Consider the following 18,556-nt stretch of genomic DNA (forward strand, 5'->3'; position numbering starts at 1 on the left):
GGTCTCGCTCTCTCCGCGCTGTTTATATCCCCGCTCTGGTCTCGCTCTCTCCGCGCTGTTTATATCCCCGCTCTGGTCTCGCTCTCTCCGCGCTGTTTATATCCCCGCTCTGGTCTCGCTCTCTCCGCGCTGTTTATATCCCCGCTCTGGTCTCACTCTCTCCGCGCTGTTTATATCCCCGCTCTGGTCTCGCTCTCTCCGCGCTGTTTCTATCTCCGCTCTGGTCTCACTCTCTCCGCGCTGTTTATATCCCCGCTCTGGTCTCACTCTCTCCGCGCTGTTTATATCCCCGCTCTGGTCTCGCTCTCTCCGCGCTGTTTATATCCCCACTCTGGTCTCCCTCTCTCCGCGCTGTTTATATCCCCGCTCTGGTCTCGCTCTCTCCGCGCTGTTTATATCTCCGCTCTGGTCTCACTCTCTCCGCGCTGTTTATATCCCCGCTCTGGTCTCACTCTCTCCGCGCTGTTTATATCCCCGCTCTGGTCTCGCTCTCTCCGCGCTGTTTATATCTCCGCTCTGGTCTCGCTCTCTCCGCGCTGTTTATATCCCCGCTCTGGTCTCACTCTCTCCGCGCTGTTTATATCCCCGCTCTGGTCTCGCTCTCTCCGCGCTGTTTATATCCCCGCTCTGGTCTCGCTCTCTCCGCGCTGTTTATATCCCCGCTCTGGTCTCACTCTCTCCGCGCTGTTTCTATCTCCGCTCTGGTCTCGCTCTCTCCGCGCTGTTTATATCTCCGCTCTGGTCTCGCTCTCTCCGCGCTGTTTATATCCCCGCTCTGGTCTCGCTCTCTCCGCGCTGTTTATATCCCCGCTCTGGTCTCGCTCTCTCCGCGCTGTTTATATCTCCGCTCTGGTCTCGCTCTCTCCGCGCTGTTTATATCCCCGCTCTGGTCTCGCTCTCTCCGCACTGTTTATATCCCCGCTCTGGTCTCGCTCTCTCCGCGCTGTTTATATCCCCGCTCTGGTCTCGCTCTCTCCGCGCTGTTTATATCCCCGCTCTGGTCTCACTCTCTCCGCGCTGTTTATATCCCCGCTCTGGTCTCGCTCTCTCCGCGCTGTTTATATCCCCGCTCTGGTCTCGCTCTCTCCGCGCTGTTTATATCCCCGCTCTGGTCTCGCTCTCTCCGCGCTGTTTATATCCCCGCTCTGGTCTCGCTCTCTCCGCACTGTTTATATCCCCGCTCTGGTCTCGCTCTCTCCGCGCTGTTTATATCCCCGCTCTGGTCTCGCTCTCTCCGCGCTGTTTATATCCCCGCTCTGGTCTCACTCTCTCCGCGCTGTTTATATCCCCGCTCTGGTCTCGCTCTCTCCGCGCTGTTTATATCTCCGCTCTGGTCTCGCTCTCTCCGCGCTGTTTATATCCCCGCTCTGGTCTCGCTCTCTCCGCGCTGTTTATATCCCCGCTCTGGTCTCGCTCTCTCCCGCCGCTCACCGACTGGACTCTCGCTCTCTCCGCGCTGTTTATATCTGCGCTCTGGTCTCGCTCTTTACCTCCGCTCACCGACTGGACTCTCGCTCTCTCCGCGCTGTTTATATCTCCGCTCTGGTCTCGCTCTTTACCGCCGCTCACCGACTGGACTCTCGCTCTCTCCGCGCTGTTTTTATCCCCGCTCTGGTCTCGCTCTCTCCCACCGCTCACCGCTCTCAGGTCCACTACCGCTCTGCAGGAAAAGCAAGGCAAAGCAGCACCTCCTTCCCCCACTTTACCAAACTCCCACACGTACCGAACTCTCAGCACACTGACACCTTCCCTCACTTTGCTGATGATTGAGATCTGACTGATTGGGTGGTAATTGTTCGGATTGGATTTGCGGGACGCCGCGCATGTGCCGCACAATCGCTGTGCCGTCTTCCCTCAGCAACACGCCGGCGCCGGGAGGACGCTCCTATGGGCGGGCGAGAGGGTGACAGAGGGAGGGCCCGCACTCAAGAGTGGCCTGGGCCTAGGGCCTTGGAATGGCGCGGTGAGAGCTGCCCGAGCTGCAGCTCCTCCGACTCCAGGCCCGAGCGGCATGAATGGGGCTGCAACCCCAGGACGAAGGACCGCGACGCCCGGGAAGGAGAGCCCGCGACCCCGGGATGGAGGGACCGCGAGACGAGACAGAGAAACTTCGACGCCTGGACGGAGGGACCGCGACCCGGGACGCAGAGACCGCGACCCTTGGATGTAACGACCGCGACCCGGGACCGAGGGGCCGAGACCCCAACTCCAGCCGATGCAAAAAGCACGACTCAGGGCAGGTAACGCGTTCCTCACTACCATTACCAAAAAGCCGGGGATCAACCCTGGTTTAATGAGGAGTGTAGAAGATCATGCAAGGGGCAGCACCTGGCGTACCTAAAAATGAAGTGCAAACTGGTGAAGCTACAACTCAGGACCACATGCATGTGAAACAGCGGAAGCAACTTGCTACAGACAGAGCTAAGCGATTCCACAACCAACGGATCAGAACAAAACTCTGCAGTTCTGCCACATTCAGTCGTGAACGATGGTGGACAATTAAACAACTAAAGGGAGGAGGAGGCTCTGTGAACATCCCCAACCTCAATGATGGCAGAATCCAGTGCGTGAGTGCAAAAGACAAGGCTGAAGCATTTGCAACCATCTTCGGCCAGAAGTGCCAAGTGGATGATCCATTTCTGCCTCCTCCGTTATCCCCACCATCACAGAAGCCAGTCTTCAGCCAATTCGATTCACTCCACGTGATATCAAGAAACGGCTGAGTGCACTGGATACAACAAAGGCTATGGGCCCCGACAACATCCCGGCTGGAGTGCTGAAGGTTTGTGCTCCAGAACTAGCCGTGCCTCTAGCCAAACTGCTCCAGCACAGTTAAAACACTGGCATCTACCCGACAATGTGGAACATTGCCCAGATATGTCATGTACACAAAAAGCAGGGCAAATCCAATCCGACCAATTACCACCCAATCAGTCAGATCTCAATCATCAGCAAAGTGAGGGAAGGTGTCATCGACAGTGCTATCAAGCGGCACTTACTCACCAATAACCTGCTCACCGATGCTCAGTTTGGGTTCCGCCAGGACCACTCGGCTCCAGACCTCATTGCAGCCTTGGTCCAAACATGGACAAAAGAGCAGAATTCCAGAGGTGAGGTGAGAGTGACTGGCCTTGACATTAAGGCAGCATTTGACCGAGTGTGGCACCAAGGAGCCCTCGTAAAATTGAATTAAATGTGAATGAGGGAGGAAACACCCCAGTGCCTGGAGTCATACCTAGCATAAAGGAAGGTGGTAGTGGTTGTTGGAGGCCAATCATCTCAGCCCCAGGACATTTCTGCAGGAGTTCCTCAGGGCAGTGTCCTAGGCCCAACCATCGTCAGCTAGTTCATCAACGGCCTTCTCTCCATCGTAAGGTCAGAAATGGGGATGTTCACTGATGATTGCACAGTGTTCACTTCCATTCACAACCCCTCAGATAATGAAGCAGTCCGTGCCCGGATGCAGCAAGACCTGGACAACATCCAGGCTTGGGCTGATAAGTGGCAAGTAACATTCGCGCCAGACAAGTGCCAGGCAATGACCATCTCCAACAAGAGAGAGTCTAACCACCTCCCCTTGACATTCAACGCCATTACCATCTCCGAATCCCCCACCATCAACATCCTGGAGGTCACCATTTACCAGAAACTTAACTGGACCAGCCATATAAATACTGTGGCTACAAGAGCAGGTCAGAGGCTGCGGCGAGTGTTTCACCTCCTGACTCCCCTAAGCCTTTCCACCATCTACAAGGCACAAGTCAGGAGTGTGATGGAATACTCTCCATTTGCCTGGATGAGTGCAGCTCCAACACTCAAGAAGCTCGACACCATCCAGGACAAAGCAGCCCGCTTGATTGTCACCGCATCTACCACCCTAAACATTCACTCCCTTCACCACCGGCACACGGTGGCCGCAGTGTGTACCATCCACAGGATGCACTGCAGCAACTCGCCAAGGCTTCTTCGACAGCACCTCCCAAATCCGCGACCTCTACCACTTGGAAAGACAAGAGCAGCAGGCACGTGAGAACAACACCACCTGCACTTTCCCCTCCAAGTCACACACCATCCTGACTTGGAAATATATCGCCGCTCCTTCATCGCCTCTGGGTCAGAGCCCTGAAACTCCCTTCCTAACAGCACTGTGGGAGATACTTCACCACACCGACTGCAGCGGTTCAAGAAGGCGGCTCACCACCACCTTCTCAAGGGCAATTCGGGATGGGCAATAAATGCTGGCCTCGCCAGCGACGCCCACATCCCATGAACGTGCACAAAAAATGCATCTGCACAGAACTATCGAGCTCCCACACATTCCCAGACAGTTCCAATGCAGACCGAGACAGCTCCTACAAAGAAACGGACAGCTCCTACATAGAGAGACCAACACAGACCCAGGCAGCTCCAGCCAAGACCCAGACATCTCCTGAAAAGAACCAGACAGCTCCTACGTAGACCATTACCTCTCCTGCACAGAACCAGACAGCACCTACACGAACCCAGACAACTCCTACACAAACCCAGACAACTCCTCACATCAACCAGAGAGCTGCTACACGAACGCTGGCAGATCTTGCACAGAACCAGGCAGATCCTAATTAGACCCAGAAAGCTCCGACACAGACCAGGACAGCTCGTACATAGACCATTGAGCGGCTAAACAGACGCAGGCTGCTCCTCGCCAGACCCAGTGAACTCCCACACAGACCCATTCAGCACCAACAGCGACCCAGACTGCCCCTGCACAGATCGAAGGAACACCCACACAGTCCCAGACAGTTCTTGCACAGAACTATGGAGCTCCCACAAAGACCTAGGAAGCTCCGAACGAGACCAACACAGATCCTACACAGGTCTACGGGGCACCTATAAAGACGCAGAAAGCACCTACCCAGACACATACGGATGAAAAGAGTTCCTGCACAGACGCAGATAGAACCAACCCAGGCAGACAACTCCTATCCAGGTCCGAACAGCCCTTACACAGACCGTGGGAACTCCGACACAAACCCAGACATGTCCTACACACACACAGATTGAGCTCCTACGCAGACACAGACAGCTCCTACACAGACCCAGACAGTTCCTGCACAGAACTATGGATCTCCCACACAGACACAGAGAGCTCCTAACGAGACCAACACAGGTCCAGGGTGCACCTACAAAGACCCAGACAGCTCCTACCTGGACACAGACAGCAAATACTCAGATTACTCAAATCCAGGCAGCTCCTACCCAGACGCAGACAGCCACTACACAGGTTCGGAAAGCTCACATATTGATCCAGACAGTTCCTACACGGACATACGTGTGTACGTTAGCATAGTGGTTATGTTACTGAACTGGTAATCCAGAGGCCTGGACTAATAATTCGTGAATCATGAGTTCAAATCCTACCAGGGCAGTTGGGCAGCGACCTCTACCACCGAGAAGGACAAGGGCAGCAGGCACATGAGAACAACACCACCTGCACGTTCCCCTCCAAGTCACATACCATCCCGACTTGGAAATATATCGCCGTTCCTTCATCGTTGCTGTGTCAAAATCCTAGAATTCCCTAACTAATATCACTGTGGGAGAACCTTCACCACACGGACTGCGGCGATTCAAGAAGGCGGCTCACCACCACCTTCTCAAGGTCAATTAGGGATGGGCAATAAATGCTGGCCTTGCCAGCGACGCCCACATCCCACTAACGAATACAAAAGAAATATTCGAGTGTTTAATACTGAGCCTGAGCTCATGTCAGGCCTTCATGTGGGGGAAACCTGAGAAACAGTGACCTCAATATTAAATGGTTCCAATTGGATGATAGAACCAAAGGTACTGAAAATTCACAACTCATTACAGCTTTCATTATGGGAAACTTCACTAAAATAACAAAAGATTTGGAACAGGTTAATTGGTTAAAACTATGGGTGGTGATGAAACCGATGTAGAATGTAAATGGGAAGTTTTTTTTAAAAACACGCTGTCACTGTCCCTTTAATCCCATGGGTGACTACTGTTAGATTCATGGGTTACACGATCGTATAATTAGATATTGGGCAGTGCAGAACACGAATATCCAGTTCAGATTATATGGGGAATTATTGTCACATCCCTGGGTAATACTGTGGTGTTATTAGTTACGTGGCAGTTCAGAAACACAAATGTCCAGTTAAATTCAAAACGGAATCAGATGATGCATCCTTGCGTTACACTGTCGTAATGTTAGAAATTGGACGGTGCAGAAACACGATTATCGTGTTCAGATGATAAGGATGTAAACAATCTTACAACACCAAGTTATATTCCAACAATTTTATTTGAAAATCACAAGCTTTCGGAGGCTTCCTCCTTCGTCAGGCGTTGGACTATAATTGTTAGACTATAACTTGGTGTTGTGAGATTGTTTTCATTTGTCAACCCCAGTCCATCACCGGCATCTCCACATCAGATTATAAGGAGAAATTGTTGTTACATCCCTGGGTGACATTGTAGCATTGATATTGAGCAATGCAGAAACACGAATATCCCGTTCAAATTATAAGGGGGAACTATTGTTACACCCCTGGGTTACACTATCATATTGTTAGATATTGGGCAGTGCAGAAACAGGAATATCCAACTCATATCACAGGGCGAATTATTGTTACACTCCCGAGTTACTCTTTCGTATTGTTAGACATGGGGAAGTACAGCAACAGGAAGATCACGTTCAGATTATTAGGGCAACTTTTGTTCCATAAATGGGCTACACTATCATATTGATAGATATTGGGGGTTGCAGGCACATGAATATCCAGTTCAGAAAATAACGGGGAACTATCATTACATCCATTGTTTTCACTGTCGTATTATTAGAGATGTGACAACGCAGAAGCGAATATCCAGTTCAGATTATACGGGGAACTATTACTACATCCCTGGGTTACATTATCATAGTGTTAGATATTGGGCAGTGCAGAAACATGAATATCCAGTTCAGATTATATAGGGAATTATTGTTACAGCCGTAAGTTACACAATCATTTTGTTAGATATTGGGCAACACATTCAAGCAGGATCATCCAAGCACATCACAAATCTCAATCTAGGAGAAACATGAAGTAAAGTCGTTTACAGAAGAGGGGGATGACATTTGACCCATCGTGTCAGTGCCAGTTCATGGTTTAAGTATTTCAAAACGTATGTCATGGTAAACTTTCCTCCAAATGCCCTGTCTCTTCATCAATTTGAAACATGATCCCATGCAACGGGATCTTGATAAATTGGGCCAGTGGGCCGATGAATGGCAGATGGAGTTTAATTTAGATAAATGTGAGGTGATGCATTTTGGTAGATCGAATCGGGCCAGGACCCACTCCGTTAATGGTCGGGCATTGGGGAGAGTTATAGAACAAAGAGATCTCAGAGTACAGGTTCATAGCTCCTTGAAAGTGGAGTCACAGGTGGATAGGGTGGTGATGAAGGCATTCAGCATGCTTGGTTTCATTGGTCAGAACATTGAATACAGGAGTTGGGATGTCTTGTTGAAGTTGTGCAAGACATTAGTAAGGCCACACTTGGAATACTGTGTACAGTTCTGGTCACCCTATTATAGAAAGGATATTATTAAACTGGAAAGAGTGCAGAAAAGATTTACTAGAATGCTACCGGGTATTGATGGTTTGACTTACAGGGAGAGGTTGGATAGACTGAGAATTTTTCCCTGGAGAGTGGGAGGTTTAGGAGTGATCTTATAGAAGTCTATAAAATAATGAGGGGCATAGATAAGGTAGATAGTCAAAATCTTTTCCCAAAGGTAGGGGAGTCTATAACGAGGGGACATAGATTTAAGGCGAGAGGGGAGAGATACAAAAGGGTCCAGAGGGGCAATTTTTTCACTCAAAGGGTGGTGAGTGTCTGGAACGAGCTGACAGAGGCAGTAGTAGAGGCGGGTACAATTTTGTCTTTTAAAAAGCATTTGGACAGTTACATGGGTAAGATGGGTATAGAGGGATATGGGCCAAGTGCAGGCAATTGGGACTAGCTTATTGGTATAAACTGGGCGACATGGACATGTTGGGCTGAAGGGCCTGTTTCCATGTTGTAACTTCTATGATTCTATGATTCTATGCATTCAATTTTCTCTTAAATGATACAATGGTAAATGTTGCAATTGCCTCTTTCCTGGTTTTTCCATTCCCTGTGGTAAAACATTCCATTCTCCAAAAAATCTCTCCGTGAAGAATTTACAGGTAAACTCTTTCATGATGAGCTAAAATTGATGACCCCTTATCATTGATCCTCACAAACAGATGATACAGTAATTCTCTATTACTCTATCACTGATCCTCACAAACAGATGATACAGTAATTCTCTATTACTCTATCACTGATCCTCACAACCAGAGGATACAGTAATTCTCTATTACTCTGTCACTGATCCTCACAACCAGAGGATACAGTAATTCTCTATTACTCTGTCACTGATCATCACAACCAGAGGATACAGTAATACTCTATTACTCTGTCACTGATCCTCACAAGCAGTGGATGCAGTCATTCTCTATTACTCTGTCACTGATCCTCACAACCAGAGGATACAGTAATTCTCTATTACTCTGTCACTGATCCTCACAACCAGAGGATACAGTAATTCTCTATTACTCTATCATTGATCCTCAAAACCAGAGGATACCGTAATTCTCTATTACTTTATCACTGATCCTCACAACCAGAGGATACAATAATTCTCTATTACTCTATCAAACAACTTCATGGTTTGAAATGTAAATCTCCTCATATCCATTTCCATAGAAAAATTCCCGGAATTTTACATCTTTCCTCATACAGTGTACCTTTCCTGGCCTCATTCGAGAGAATCTACATTGTGCTCCCTATGGGTTTAATGTTGTTTGTACAATGAGGCTTCACCGAGGAGTGGGTAAAAGCGGGCACGAAGGGCATAAGAAGATATCAGGAGGACTGGCGAAAACCTTGGTTAACGAGTGAGTTTAAGGAGGGTGTAAAAGCAGGAGACGCAAATGGAGAGACGGAGGGGATAAGGTGGTTTTCGAGAGTAGAATTTAGATGCCTGAAGGAATGGCCATCAAAGGTGGGATGAAGAGAGTGGAGGATGGTAAAATATAACTACTTGGATTTATATAGCGGATTTAACATCGATAAATATCTGAAGAACATTTACTGATGTATAATCAGACAAAAATGGACCCCAGACCAAAGAAGGAGATATTATGAGGGATGTCAAAATCATAAAGCAAGAGATGGCTTTCATGGAAGATCTAAAAGAAGCAAAGCACTTACTTTTATATCGCGCCGTTCAAGATCTCAGGACGCTCCAAAGCGCTTTGCAATAAATGAAGTACATTTTGAAGTGCAGTGACTGTGGTAATGTAAGAAAATGTGGCCCGCTAATTTGCACACTGCAAGTTCCCACAAACTGCACTGAGATAAATGACCAGAAAATCGGTTTACAGTAATGTTGGTCGAGGGTTAAATAAAGCCCAAGAAACCAGGGAGAACTCCTCTGCTATTTTTCGAATATTGCCGTGGGATCTTTTACCCGAGAGGGCAGATGGGCCCTCGGTTTAACGTGTGTTCTGAAAGTTGGCACCTCCGACAATACAGTTCGCCCTCAGTACTGGACTGCAGTGTGAGCCTGGATTATGTGTTCAAGTCTCTGAGGTGGGACTTGAATTCACAACTTTCCAACGTCAGAAGCGAGACTGCTACCACTGAGCCACGGCTGGCGCCTGAAAGAGGGAGAGTGAGATGGAGGGGCATCGGGAGGGAATTCTGGAGCGTGGCTGTGGCTGAAGGCTCGGCAGTCAAAGTGGGGCAAATGGGCTGAGGAGGCACAAGCGGCCAGAGGTGGAGGAGCAGAGCATTTGGCAGGGACTGCAGGAGGAGGAGAAAGAGATAGCGAGGCGTGAGGCCCGGGTGGATTTAAGTGCAAGAAAGAATAAAAATGAACTACAGGCTTAGGAGACTGGAAGTCAATGAAGGTCAGTAGGACCTGGATGATTGGTGAGGGACTCACCAATCGGAAAGAGAGGGGTGCGGATGGATGCTGTGGCAAGTATGTGAAGTTCGTGGGGTCAAAGATCATGACTTCCCAATTTTTAACTGGATGAAATTGTGGCTCATCTAAAGCCGAATATCGCTCTGACAACTCAAAGACATTGGATGGGTGAAGAAAGGCGGTGGTTTTGTCAGTGTACATCTGAAAGCTGATCCATGTCTGCGGACAATGTCACCAAAGGGCAGCATGTAGATGAGGAAGAGGAGGGTGCCAAGGATTGAACCTTTAGAGACATCAGAGATAACGGTGATAGGGTGGGAAGAGAAGCTTCTCCTGGCTCTGATCAGATTGGTGAGTGGAACCGAGAGAGAGTGGTCCCACCACCAGAGGCCCAGGATCGATGAATGAGGAGGTCATGGGTGGGTTTCCTGTAGGTGTGGAGGAGTGGGCGGAGATGGGGAGGGGAAGGCCATGCAGGGATTTAAACCACAGGATGAAAATGAATCGTCAGGAGTGAACTTGGTCAATACAATGATATGAAAACTGTAAATTAAGCCACTCATTTGTTGTTGGACCAGTCCTTTCTGAGCACAGCTTTTAACTTTATTCCTGAGAGAGGTCTCATTAAGACAAGGTTCTGAACTTTGAGATGTTTGTGATATATCCATGTCATTATTTACAATGAAGACAAAGCTGCAGATGTAATGTGTTTGTTCAGCCGACTGTAACTAACAGCAATGATCAGGGGTATAACCGTGTCAGTGGAAATTTATCCCCTGTATAAATCAGAACTTGTTGCAATGTATCAGCTCAGAGTGCCTGCCGGAACTGCGGTTTTCAGATCAACAGAAGTCACTGCTTCTCACAGAAATGGGATATCCAGTCATGTCCCAGATGGAACGCATTTATTATCCTGTTCTTGCAGGCATTGGAGTCCCGGGTAAGCCGTTATCTCATCTGTGAATATTGTAAATCGCTGTTAAATGTGCTGCTTTACTTGGTTAATAATTTTCCTCCCACCATGTTTTACACAGCCGCCTTTTCTGTTCCATCAGTTGGATGTTGGAATATTTAAAGTCGCTGCTCTTTTGGTTTTGCATTATATCTCTAATGAACGTTTCATATCCAACCCTGGCATTGTTACTGGATTATTCCCTGCACTGAATGTATTGGAATCAAGTGTCTGGGCTAAGAGCTGGTATCAGACAATCAGGAGCTGTTAATTGCTTCATGTTGTGGAACTAACCTGCCATGGAATATTTTTTCATAAATGTGTTTTCAGTGATTGTTAATGAGACAGCTCACGGTCTCAGTGTTACAAGGAGGCAGCGCAATGTCCTCCCTCTTCAATAACATGGTTCAGTTTAACTGGGATTTCAATGTATTTATTGGTTGTCAATGTTATGAATTACTATTTCATTATGTGTGTATCTCACGCAGCTCCAGATGTCTGGCGACTGAATTGATTTTGCTGCTGATTCTTTCACATCTCATTCTCTGTTCCATTGTGGATGAATTCACTTTAATATGTAATGTTTTGAGGTTATGTTGTATCAGTTTGCACTTCATCTGTTGGAATCAGGAGCCCTTCTATTTATCTGTAGATTATCAACAGCAGCGGTGATGTTGGCGTTTTGTTCATTGAACAATGCCGCCATCTAACGCTGTACTTTATGATTACAGGAGAAGGAATTTCAATTCTTGCGATGTGTTTCTGGAACATGCATTGTCGATGAAGTGAACAGTGTGGGTGAACAGGTGGAGACTTGAATGATCTGTAGAAACATTAAACTGTTCACAGAGGATTCACCATTTAACAAACGGACACGAAGAATATGATCGTTGGAACACGGGACTGGTGGAGAGAAAGCAGGCGCAGGATGTTCGGATTTACTCGGATGGGAAAAGGGGCATTGAGAAAGAGAGTCGAGAGAGTGCAGAGAGATAGAGAGGAGCGATAGACAACGCGACAGAGAAGGAAAACGAGAGGGAGGGGGAGAAGGAACAAAAGAGAGAGACAGATAAAGAGAGAGAGAGAGAGAGAGAGAGCGGCAGCGTTGTGAATTATATATCGGAATGAACTGCTGAAATTTGCAGTACAATTATGCAGAGGAAATGAGACTTGAAGGTGTTATTAGGATGTCGTCGATAGATGTGTGAATTTTATTGTACTCGTGCCGGATGTTTTTAACCCTATCAGGTCCTCAGTCTGTTTATGTGAATGTTCCACTTACTTGTTTAATGACTGAATACATGAACATAATTGAAATGTAATTAAAGAATAAAATCAGCCATTTGTTGATCCTATTGGATTATTAGGATACTGTATTCTAAAACTTGTGTGTCAACTTAATTCAATAAAGAACGAGGCTAATTTAATTAATGCCTTTTAATTTAATTATAATTGAATGTGCAAAGTAAATTTATTGACCGCGTTATATAAAAAAACCGAGATTTTTGTTTAGATAAACATAAAAATTAAAGGTTGAATTCATTAATTCCCTCGAACACCCTCCTCCAGTCTCTCCCTGTGAATCACAGCCTCTCCTCCCACTGCATTGAATCCTCTGTCTCCTCATCCGTTGATTCAGTTTAACCGCTTTCCCAAATCATCTGCTACTCACTCCCCTCCAGCTCCTACATGTATTTTTCCTTGTCTTCCTCCCAATCTCACTCACTGGCTCAGCCTCCAGCTGTCTTTTCCAATCCGAACAGAAGCCGGAAACACACCGCCGCGGATATCGGGCTTTCCCGTTTTGTGCCACCCCCTGTCAGCTCTCTGACCCCAGAGCAACAAACCAGCAGCACTTACCCCTGTCCCCTCACCTTCCCGGCCCGCGCTCTCTCCCCCCTTCGTCTGGAGCCCAACTACGTCTTCAATACGTTGCATTCCTCCGTAAAACACCTTCTCCCTTCCCCACCGCCACTGCGCCCTCAATCGGCCCTTCCAGTGGATCCCGTGCTCACTTTATTCAATTTCCTTATCAATTTCCCAATTCATTATTGATCATTGTATTTAAAAACATTTCTCTGCCCGAAAGCGCTGCCCAGGTCAGTGAATCAGTTTCCAACGTTTGATGCAGCAACAAAGCTGGAAATTTCACCCCAGATCCTGTCAAACTGCTGCTTTGGCTCCAGGTCTGATCAGTAATTTCTCTGCTTCCGTTTCTCTCTCTTACAGTTAACTTGGTGGCGATTGCGATCCTGTCCCGAGGAAAGTGCGGACTCTCCAAATGTATCACTCGTTACCTGGTGGGAATGGCAGCGGCCGATCTCCTGGTCGTTATCACTGATGTCCTAATGTGGCGCATTGTTGTTATTCATTTCCCAGTTTCATTCTTGACCATTACCCCCGTGTGCCGTCTCATTGCCAGCCTGAGTTTAGCAGCCACAACGGCCTCTGTATGGTTCACAGTGGTTTTCACCTTTGATCGATTTGTGGCCATTTGTTGTCAGAAGCTGAAAACAAAATATTGCACCGAGAAAACGGCGGCTGCTGTTATCGGGGTGGTGAGTGCGCTGAGCTGTTTGCTAAACATTCCCTGGTACTTTGCATTTGACCCGGAATATATAATGGACAATGTACCCCGGGGTTGTGTCTTGAAACCGACCTTTTTCACTTCAACTGCATGGGCAGCGTTTGACTTGTTTCATCTTGTGTTAACGTCTTGTCTCCCATTCATTCTGATTTTGCTGTTCAATGTTCTCACCGCCAGGAACATTTTAGCGGCCAGTAGACTCCGCCGGGGACTCCGGGGCCGCAGCAATGGAGAGAATCACAAGGATCCAGAGATGGAGAATCGAAGGAAATCCATAATTTTACTCTTCAGTATATCAGGCAGTTTTATATTGTTATGGAGCGCAGAAGTTTTTTATGTTATCTCTGTGCGTTTCACAAACGTCCAGAAATATATGACCAGTGACATTGAGTCAGCCGCATTCATGCTTCAACTCCTCAGTTCCTGCACCAACACGTGTATTTATGCTGTGACCCAGACTAAATTCAGAGAGGAGCTGAAGAACGGGGTGAAATACCCACTGAATCTAATTGTTAGATTAGTTAAATCATAGAAACGTCTCAAGACTTTTCATTCAAAATTAAATAAAGTGTCAGTTGGAGTAGATTTTTTACATTTGGCGGTGGCGTAAGATGGGCGGTAGCGGATCGGGAGCCCGTTTTTCGCCGCCCCTGATTTTACTATCTATTGACATCAATTAGTTCATTAAAGTAACTGATATCAATCAAATAGTTCAAATAAATTTGGATATACATGACAGGAATTATATTTTACGCGACATATGCAGTGTTGTGAAATGATACAAGATGAGATTCTAACATGAAATGGTTTGCTGTTATTAGTCTGGAAATAATATGATTTCAATATTCAATGTTAAATCCTGAAATGAATAAACTCAAATCCTCCTTTTCGGTTGATGATTATTTCCCATCACACAATGCCAGGTGGAATGGACTGAGGGTGAGCTGTCAGGGTCAGACAGCGTCCTGTTCATTGGGACATTTGTTTTGACCAGAACAGAATAATAATGGACCAACACCCGGACCGTTACTAACTGGTAAAATATTAATGTAATTTCAAACTCCAGTGGGGAGTTCCGGAGATCGATTCCTCTCTGAGCTGCTATGCAGCAATGTTTACTCACTGCATGGAGTTTAATGGGACATGAGGCTGGACCTGGTTGCACAGATCTGTACGGAAACCGCCTGATACGTTTCCGAGATTATCAGGGGACAGGGGATTTCGCGCGATCGCAGCAAGTCAAGGGAAAGCTCTCCTGCTGCTCCTTGACCCACAAAATATCAGTTAAAATAAAACTTCTCAGTGTTCTGCACCACTCAGTTCCCATCGAAAGGGCGGCTCCTCCACCCATTTGTAACCAACATTGAATAGTGTCCCGCGTACGTCATGCTACTCCGATTTACGTGAGTAACCTAACACCTCCATCACCCCATTTCCACTGTGCTGTAAGGGCAGTTCCCCGGGACGCACACCGCGACAGAAAACAACTGCTGCTGGAAGACCATCAACTCAGTGAAGGAGGCCCTTTGGTCCACCCGATATCTGCTGGTCTTCCAGCTGAAGGACCTGCCCACGACCGATTGTTGCTGACTGGCACACACCATGGTCCAGGAGTCCGTGTTTTGGGACACACTGAAGCGAGGAGCAGCCTTCTCAAAGGCTGTATGGGGCAAGGCCACCGTATAAGGACATTTCACTTTGTATTGTACAGCATGTATTAGAAGCTATGTACCGTGTGTTGAATTGTAATAATTGAATCGTAGTGTGTACGAGCTGTATTGTATTATTTTGAATTGTAACTGTGATATTTGCATTGAACTGTCTGTATCCATAAATGTTATGAAATAAAGTATATTTTTAAAAGTTCCAGTCTCATCGTGTCTGTTGTTATTGGACAGTGAATGGTGGAGATACAGCCGGACAGTAAAAATATGGGGAGATAAACAAAGAGCATCTACTTCAGGCACCAGGTGAGAAATAGGATTAATGCCTTAATGGTGAGAAACTAGTGACCGTAGAGGAGCAAAGGGGTTTGGGTGTCCAGGTGCACCAATCACTAAAAGTTATTGCACATGTAAAAAAAAATAATGGTCCCAATTTCTAGGCTGTCATAACCCAAGGTACCGCTATCAGGTACTTCGCCAACTCTCTGGAATTTGTTGATACAATCAGGCCCCACTGCCTCCCTTGCTGATCCATTCCATGCATCCAGCACACTCTGCATTAAAAAGGTTACATTAAATCATCCCATGCCCGAGGGAGAGAAGACGAATAGTGGCAGGAGGACCCAGGAGGACCCAGGCCATCAGCCTGATATGAATTTGGATGTTTCTGTTTTTAATTCAGATTGTTGGATTTGAAATTTCTTCCCTTTCTTGTACCTTTATATTTTAATTTAATTATTGCAGATTTTGCATTTTTAAACAAATTCTTCAAACCCTTTGCGCAGTGAGTGCTGACTCCGGGCCCTTTGATTGACAGCTCTCACCACCCCCCTCCCGGACCCCGGACTGACTCCTCCCATCAAGTGACACGCGTCAGCGTCACTCACCTTAGCGCGTTGACGTCAAGACGCGGTCCTTGTGCCGGGGCCAGGAGGATGATGATGCGGGTCCTCGCCCGACAAAGGGAGGGCCCGCACCCGTGAGTGGCCTGAGATGGGAGAGCGGGCTTGGCGGGGGTCGGGCTGATGGCTCCTGTGCCGGCTCTGAGAAAGAGGCCGATCGGCTCATCGCGCCTGTGCCGGCTCCGTGAAAGAGGCCGCTCGGTCCATCGCGCCTGTGTCGGCTCTGCGAAAGAGGCCGCTCGGCCCATCGCGCCCGTGCCGGCTCTGTGAAAGAGCGATCCGATTAGTCCCACTCCCCTGCTCTTTCCCCACAGTCCCGCAAATTTCCCCCCTTCAAGGATTTACCCGATTTCCTTTTGAAAGTTATTATTGAATCTGCTCCCACCGCCCTTTCAGGCAGTGAATTCCAGCTCAGAACAACTCACTGCCGAAAAACATTCTCCTCATCTCCCTCTGCCTCTTTTCCCAATTCCCTTCAATCTGTGCCCTCTGGTTACGGACCCTCCAGCCAGTGGCAACAGTTTCTCCCCATCGACTCCATCAAAACCCCTCCTCATTTTCAACCCCTCGACTGCTGTTGTGACCCTGACTGTTCCTCCGCGGACATCAATATCTTCCCCACCTGTTTGCCGGGCAGTGAACCGTAAGTTTCTGTTCGTGTGTTACTACACTGGCCCGCGGTCGGCAACGTCTCGATTTTAAGATCCTCATCCTCGTGTTTAAATCCCTCCATGGTCCTCGCCCCCTCCCTATCTCTGTAACCTCCTCCAACCGATGTAATCTCCTCTGACAACCCCATCTCACTCCACCCTATCATGGATTCTACCCCACACATTTATCTCCGCCCACAGCCCATGTACACTCTACGGACGATCATTGCTGGGACACTCTGTCCTGTCATACACACAGTCAGTGTTGGGACACTCAGTCCTGTCATACACACAGTCAGTGTTGGGACACTCAGTCCTGTCATACACACAGTCAGTGTTCGGACACTCTGTCCTGTCATACACACAGTCAGTGCTGGGACACTCAGTCCTGTCATACACACAGTCAGTGTTCGGACACTCAGTCCTGTTATACACACAGTCAGTGCTGTGACAGTCTGTCCTGTCATACACACCGTCAGTGCTGGGACAGTCTGTCCTATCATACACACAGTCAGTGCTGGGACACTCTGTCCTGTCAGACTTGGACGTCTTGTATATCCATCTTTTAAAATGTATAGGAACCCAGTTATAAGGTGTATTCTACTCACCTCATAATAATCTTCAATCAGCTTGTATTATCATCAAGATATCAAGCACTAGACACACTGTCTTTAAAGGAACGCTGATTTATTTGACTCTTGTAAAGAATACTAAACTCCAGCCCAGTTAAAGGGGTTATTAACATCAGAAACAAACCCCAAGTGTCAGAATGAACATGGTTCAGTCCTGGATGTGATTCACAGCAGCGATAGCAGCAGAATCCAACCCCTGCAGTCACATGTGAACCAGCTGGTGTTTCAGCAGGTGGGATGATTGATTGAATCCATTCCCACACACAGAGCAGGTGAATGGCCTCTCCCCAGTGTGAATACGTTCGTGTCTGAGCAGATTCCACTTTGTTTTAAAGCTCTTCTCACAGACCGAACATTTCAGGGATCTCTTATCAGTGTGAACAAGTTGATGTTCAATGAGGCTGGATAACTGAGTGAATCCTTTCCCACACAGCGAGCAAGTGAACGGCCTCTCCCCAGTGTGAGTCCGTTGGTGTTTCAGTAGATCACTTTTTCTTTTAAAGCTCTTCTCACAGTCAGAACATTTGAAAAGTCTCTTATCAGTGTGAACAAGTTGATGTTCAATGAGTTTGGATGAACGAGTGAATTCCTTCCCACACACGGAGCAGGTGAACGGCCTCTCCCCAGTGTGAACTCGTTGGTGTGTAAGCAGATGGGATGACTGGGTGAATCTATTCCCACACTCAGGGCAGCTGAACGGCCTCTCCCCAGTGTGAGTCCGTTGGTGTGCCAGTCGTTCCGTTTTACTTTTAAAGCTCTTCTCACAGTCAGAACATTTGAAATGTCTCTTATCGGTGTGAACAAGCTGATGTGTCAGAAGACTGGATGACTGAGTGAATCTCTTCCCACACACGGAGCAGGTGAACGGCCTCTCCCCGGTGTGACTGCGTCGATGAGTTTCCAGAAGGGATGGGAATCTGAATCCTTTCCCACAGTCCCCACATTTCCACGGTTTCTCCATGGTGCGGGTGTCCTCGTGTCTCTCCAGGTTGGACGATCAGTTGAAGCCTCGTCCACACACACAACACGTGTACGGTTTCTCCCCGCTGTGAATGGTGCGGTGTTTTTTTCAGGCTATGTGACTGGTTAAAGCTCTTTCCACAGTCAGTACACTGGAACACTCTCACTCGGGTGTGTGTGTCTCGGTGCTTTTTCAG

General features: G+C 47.7%; 1 protein-coding gene across 1 annotated transcript in view; it reads right to left on the reverse strand.

The window, feature by feature from the left end:
* Positions 1 to 17,425: 17,425 nt before the first annotated feature.
* LOC137317908 (zinc finger protein 850-like) overlaps positions 17,426 to 18,556 on the reverse strand; it is a 67,600-nt gene continuing 66,469 nt past the window's right edge. The window contains exon 4 of the mRNA XM_067980908.1: positions 17,426 to 18,354. Coding sequence (XP_067837009.1) covers positions 17,602 to 18,354 — 753 coding nt within the window. The 3' untranslated portion in view covers positions 17,426 to 17,601. The remainder of the gene's footprint in view (positions 18,355 to 18,556) is intronic.

The sequence above is a fragment of the Heptranchias perlo genome, unplaced genomic scaffold (genome assembly GCF_035084215.1).
Source record: "Heptranchias perlo isolate sHepPer1 unplaced genomic scaffold, sHepPer1.hap1 HAP1_SCAFFOLD_64, whole genome shotgun sequence".
NCBI lineage: Eukaryota > Metazoa > Chordata > Chondrichthyes > Hexanchiformes > Hexanchidae > Heptranchias > Heptranchias perlo.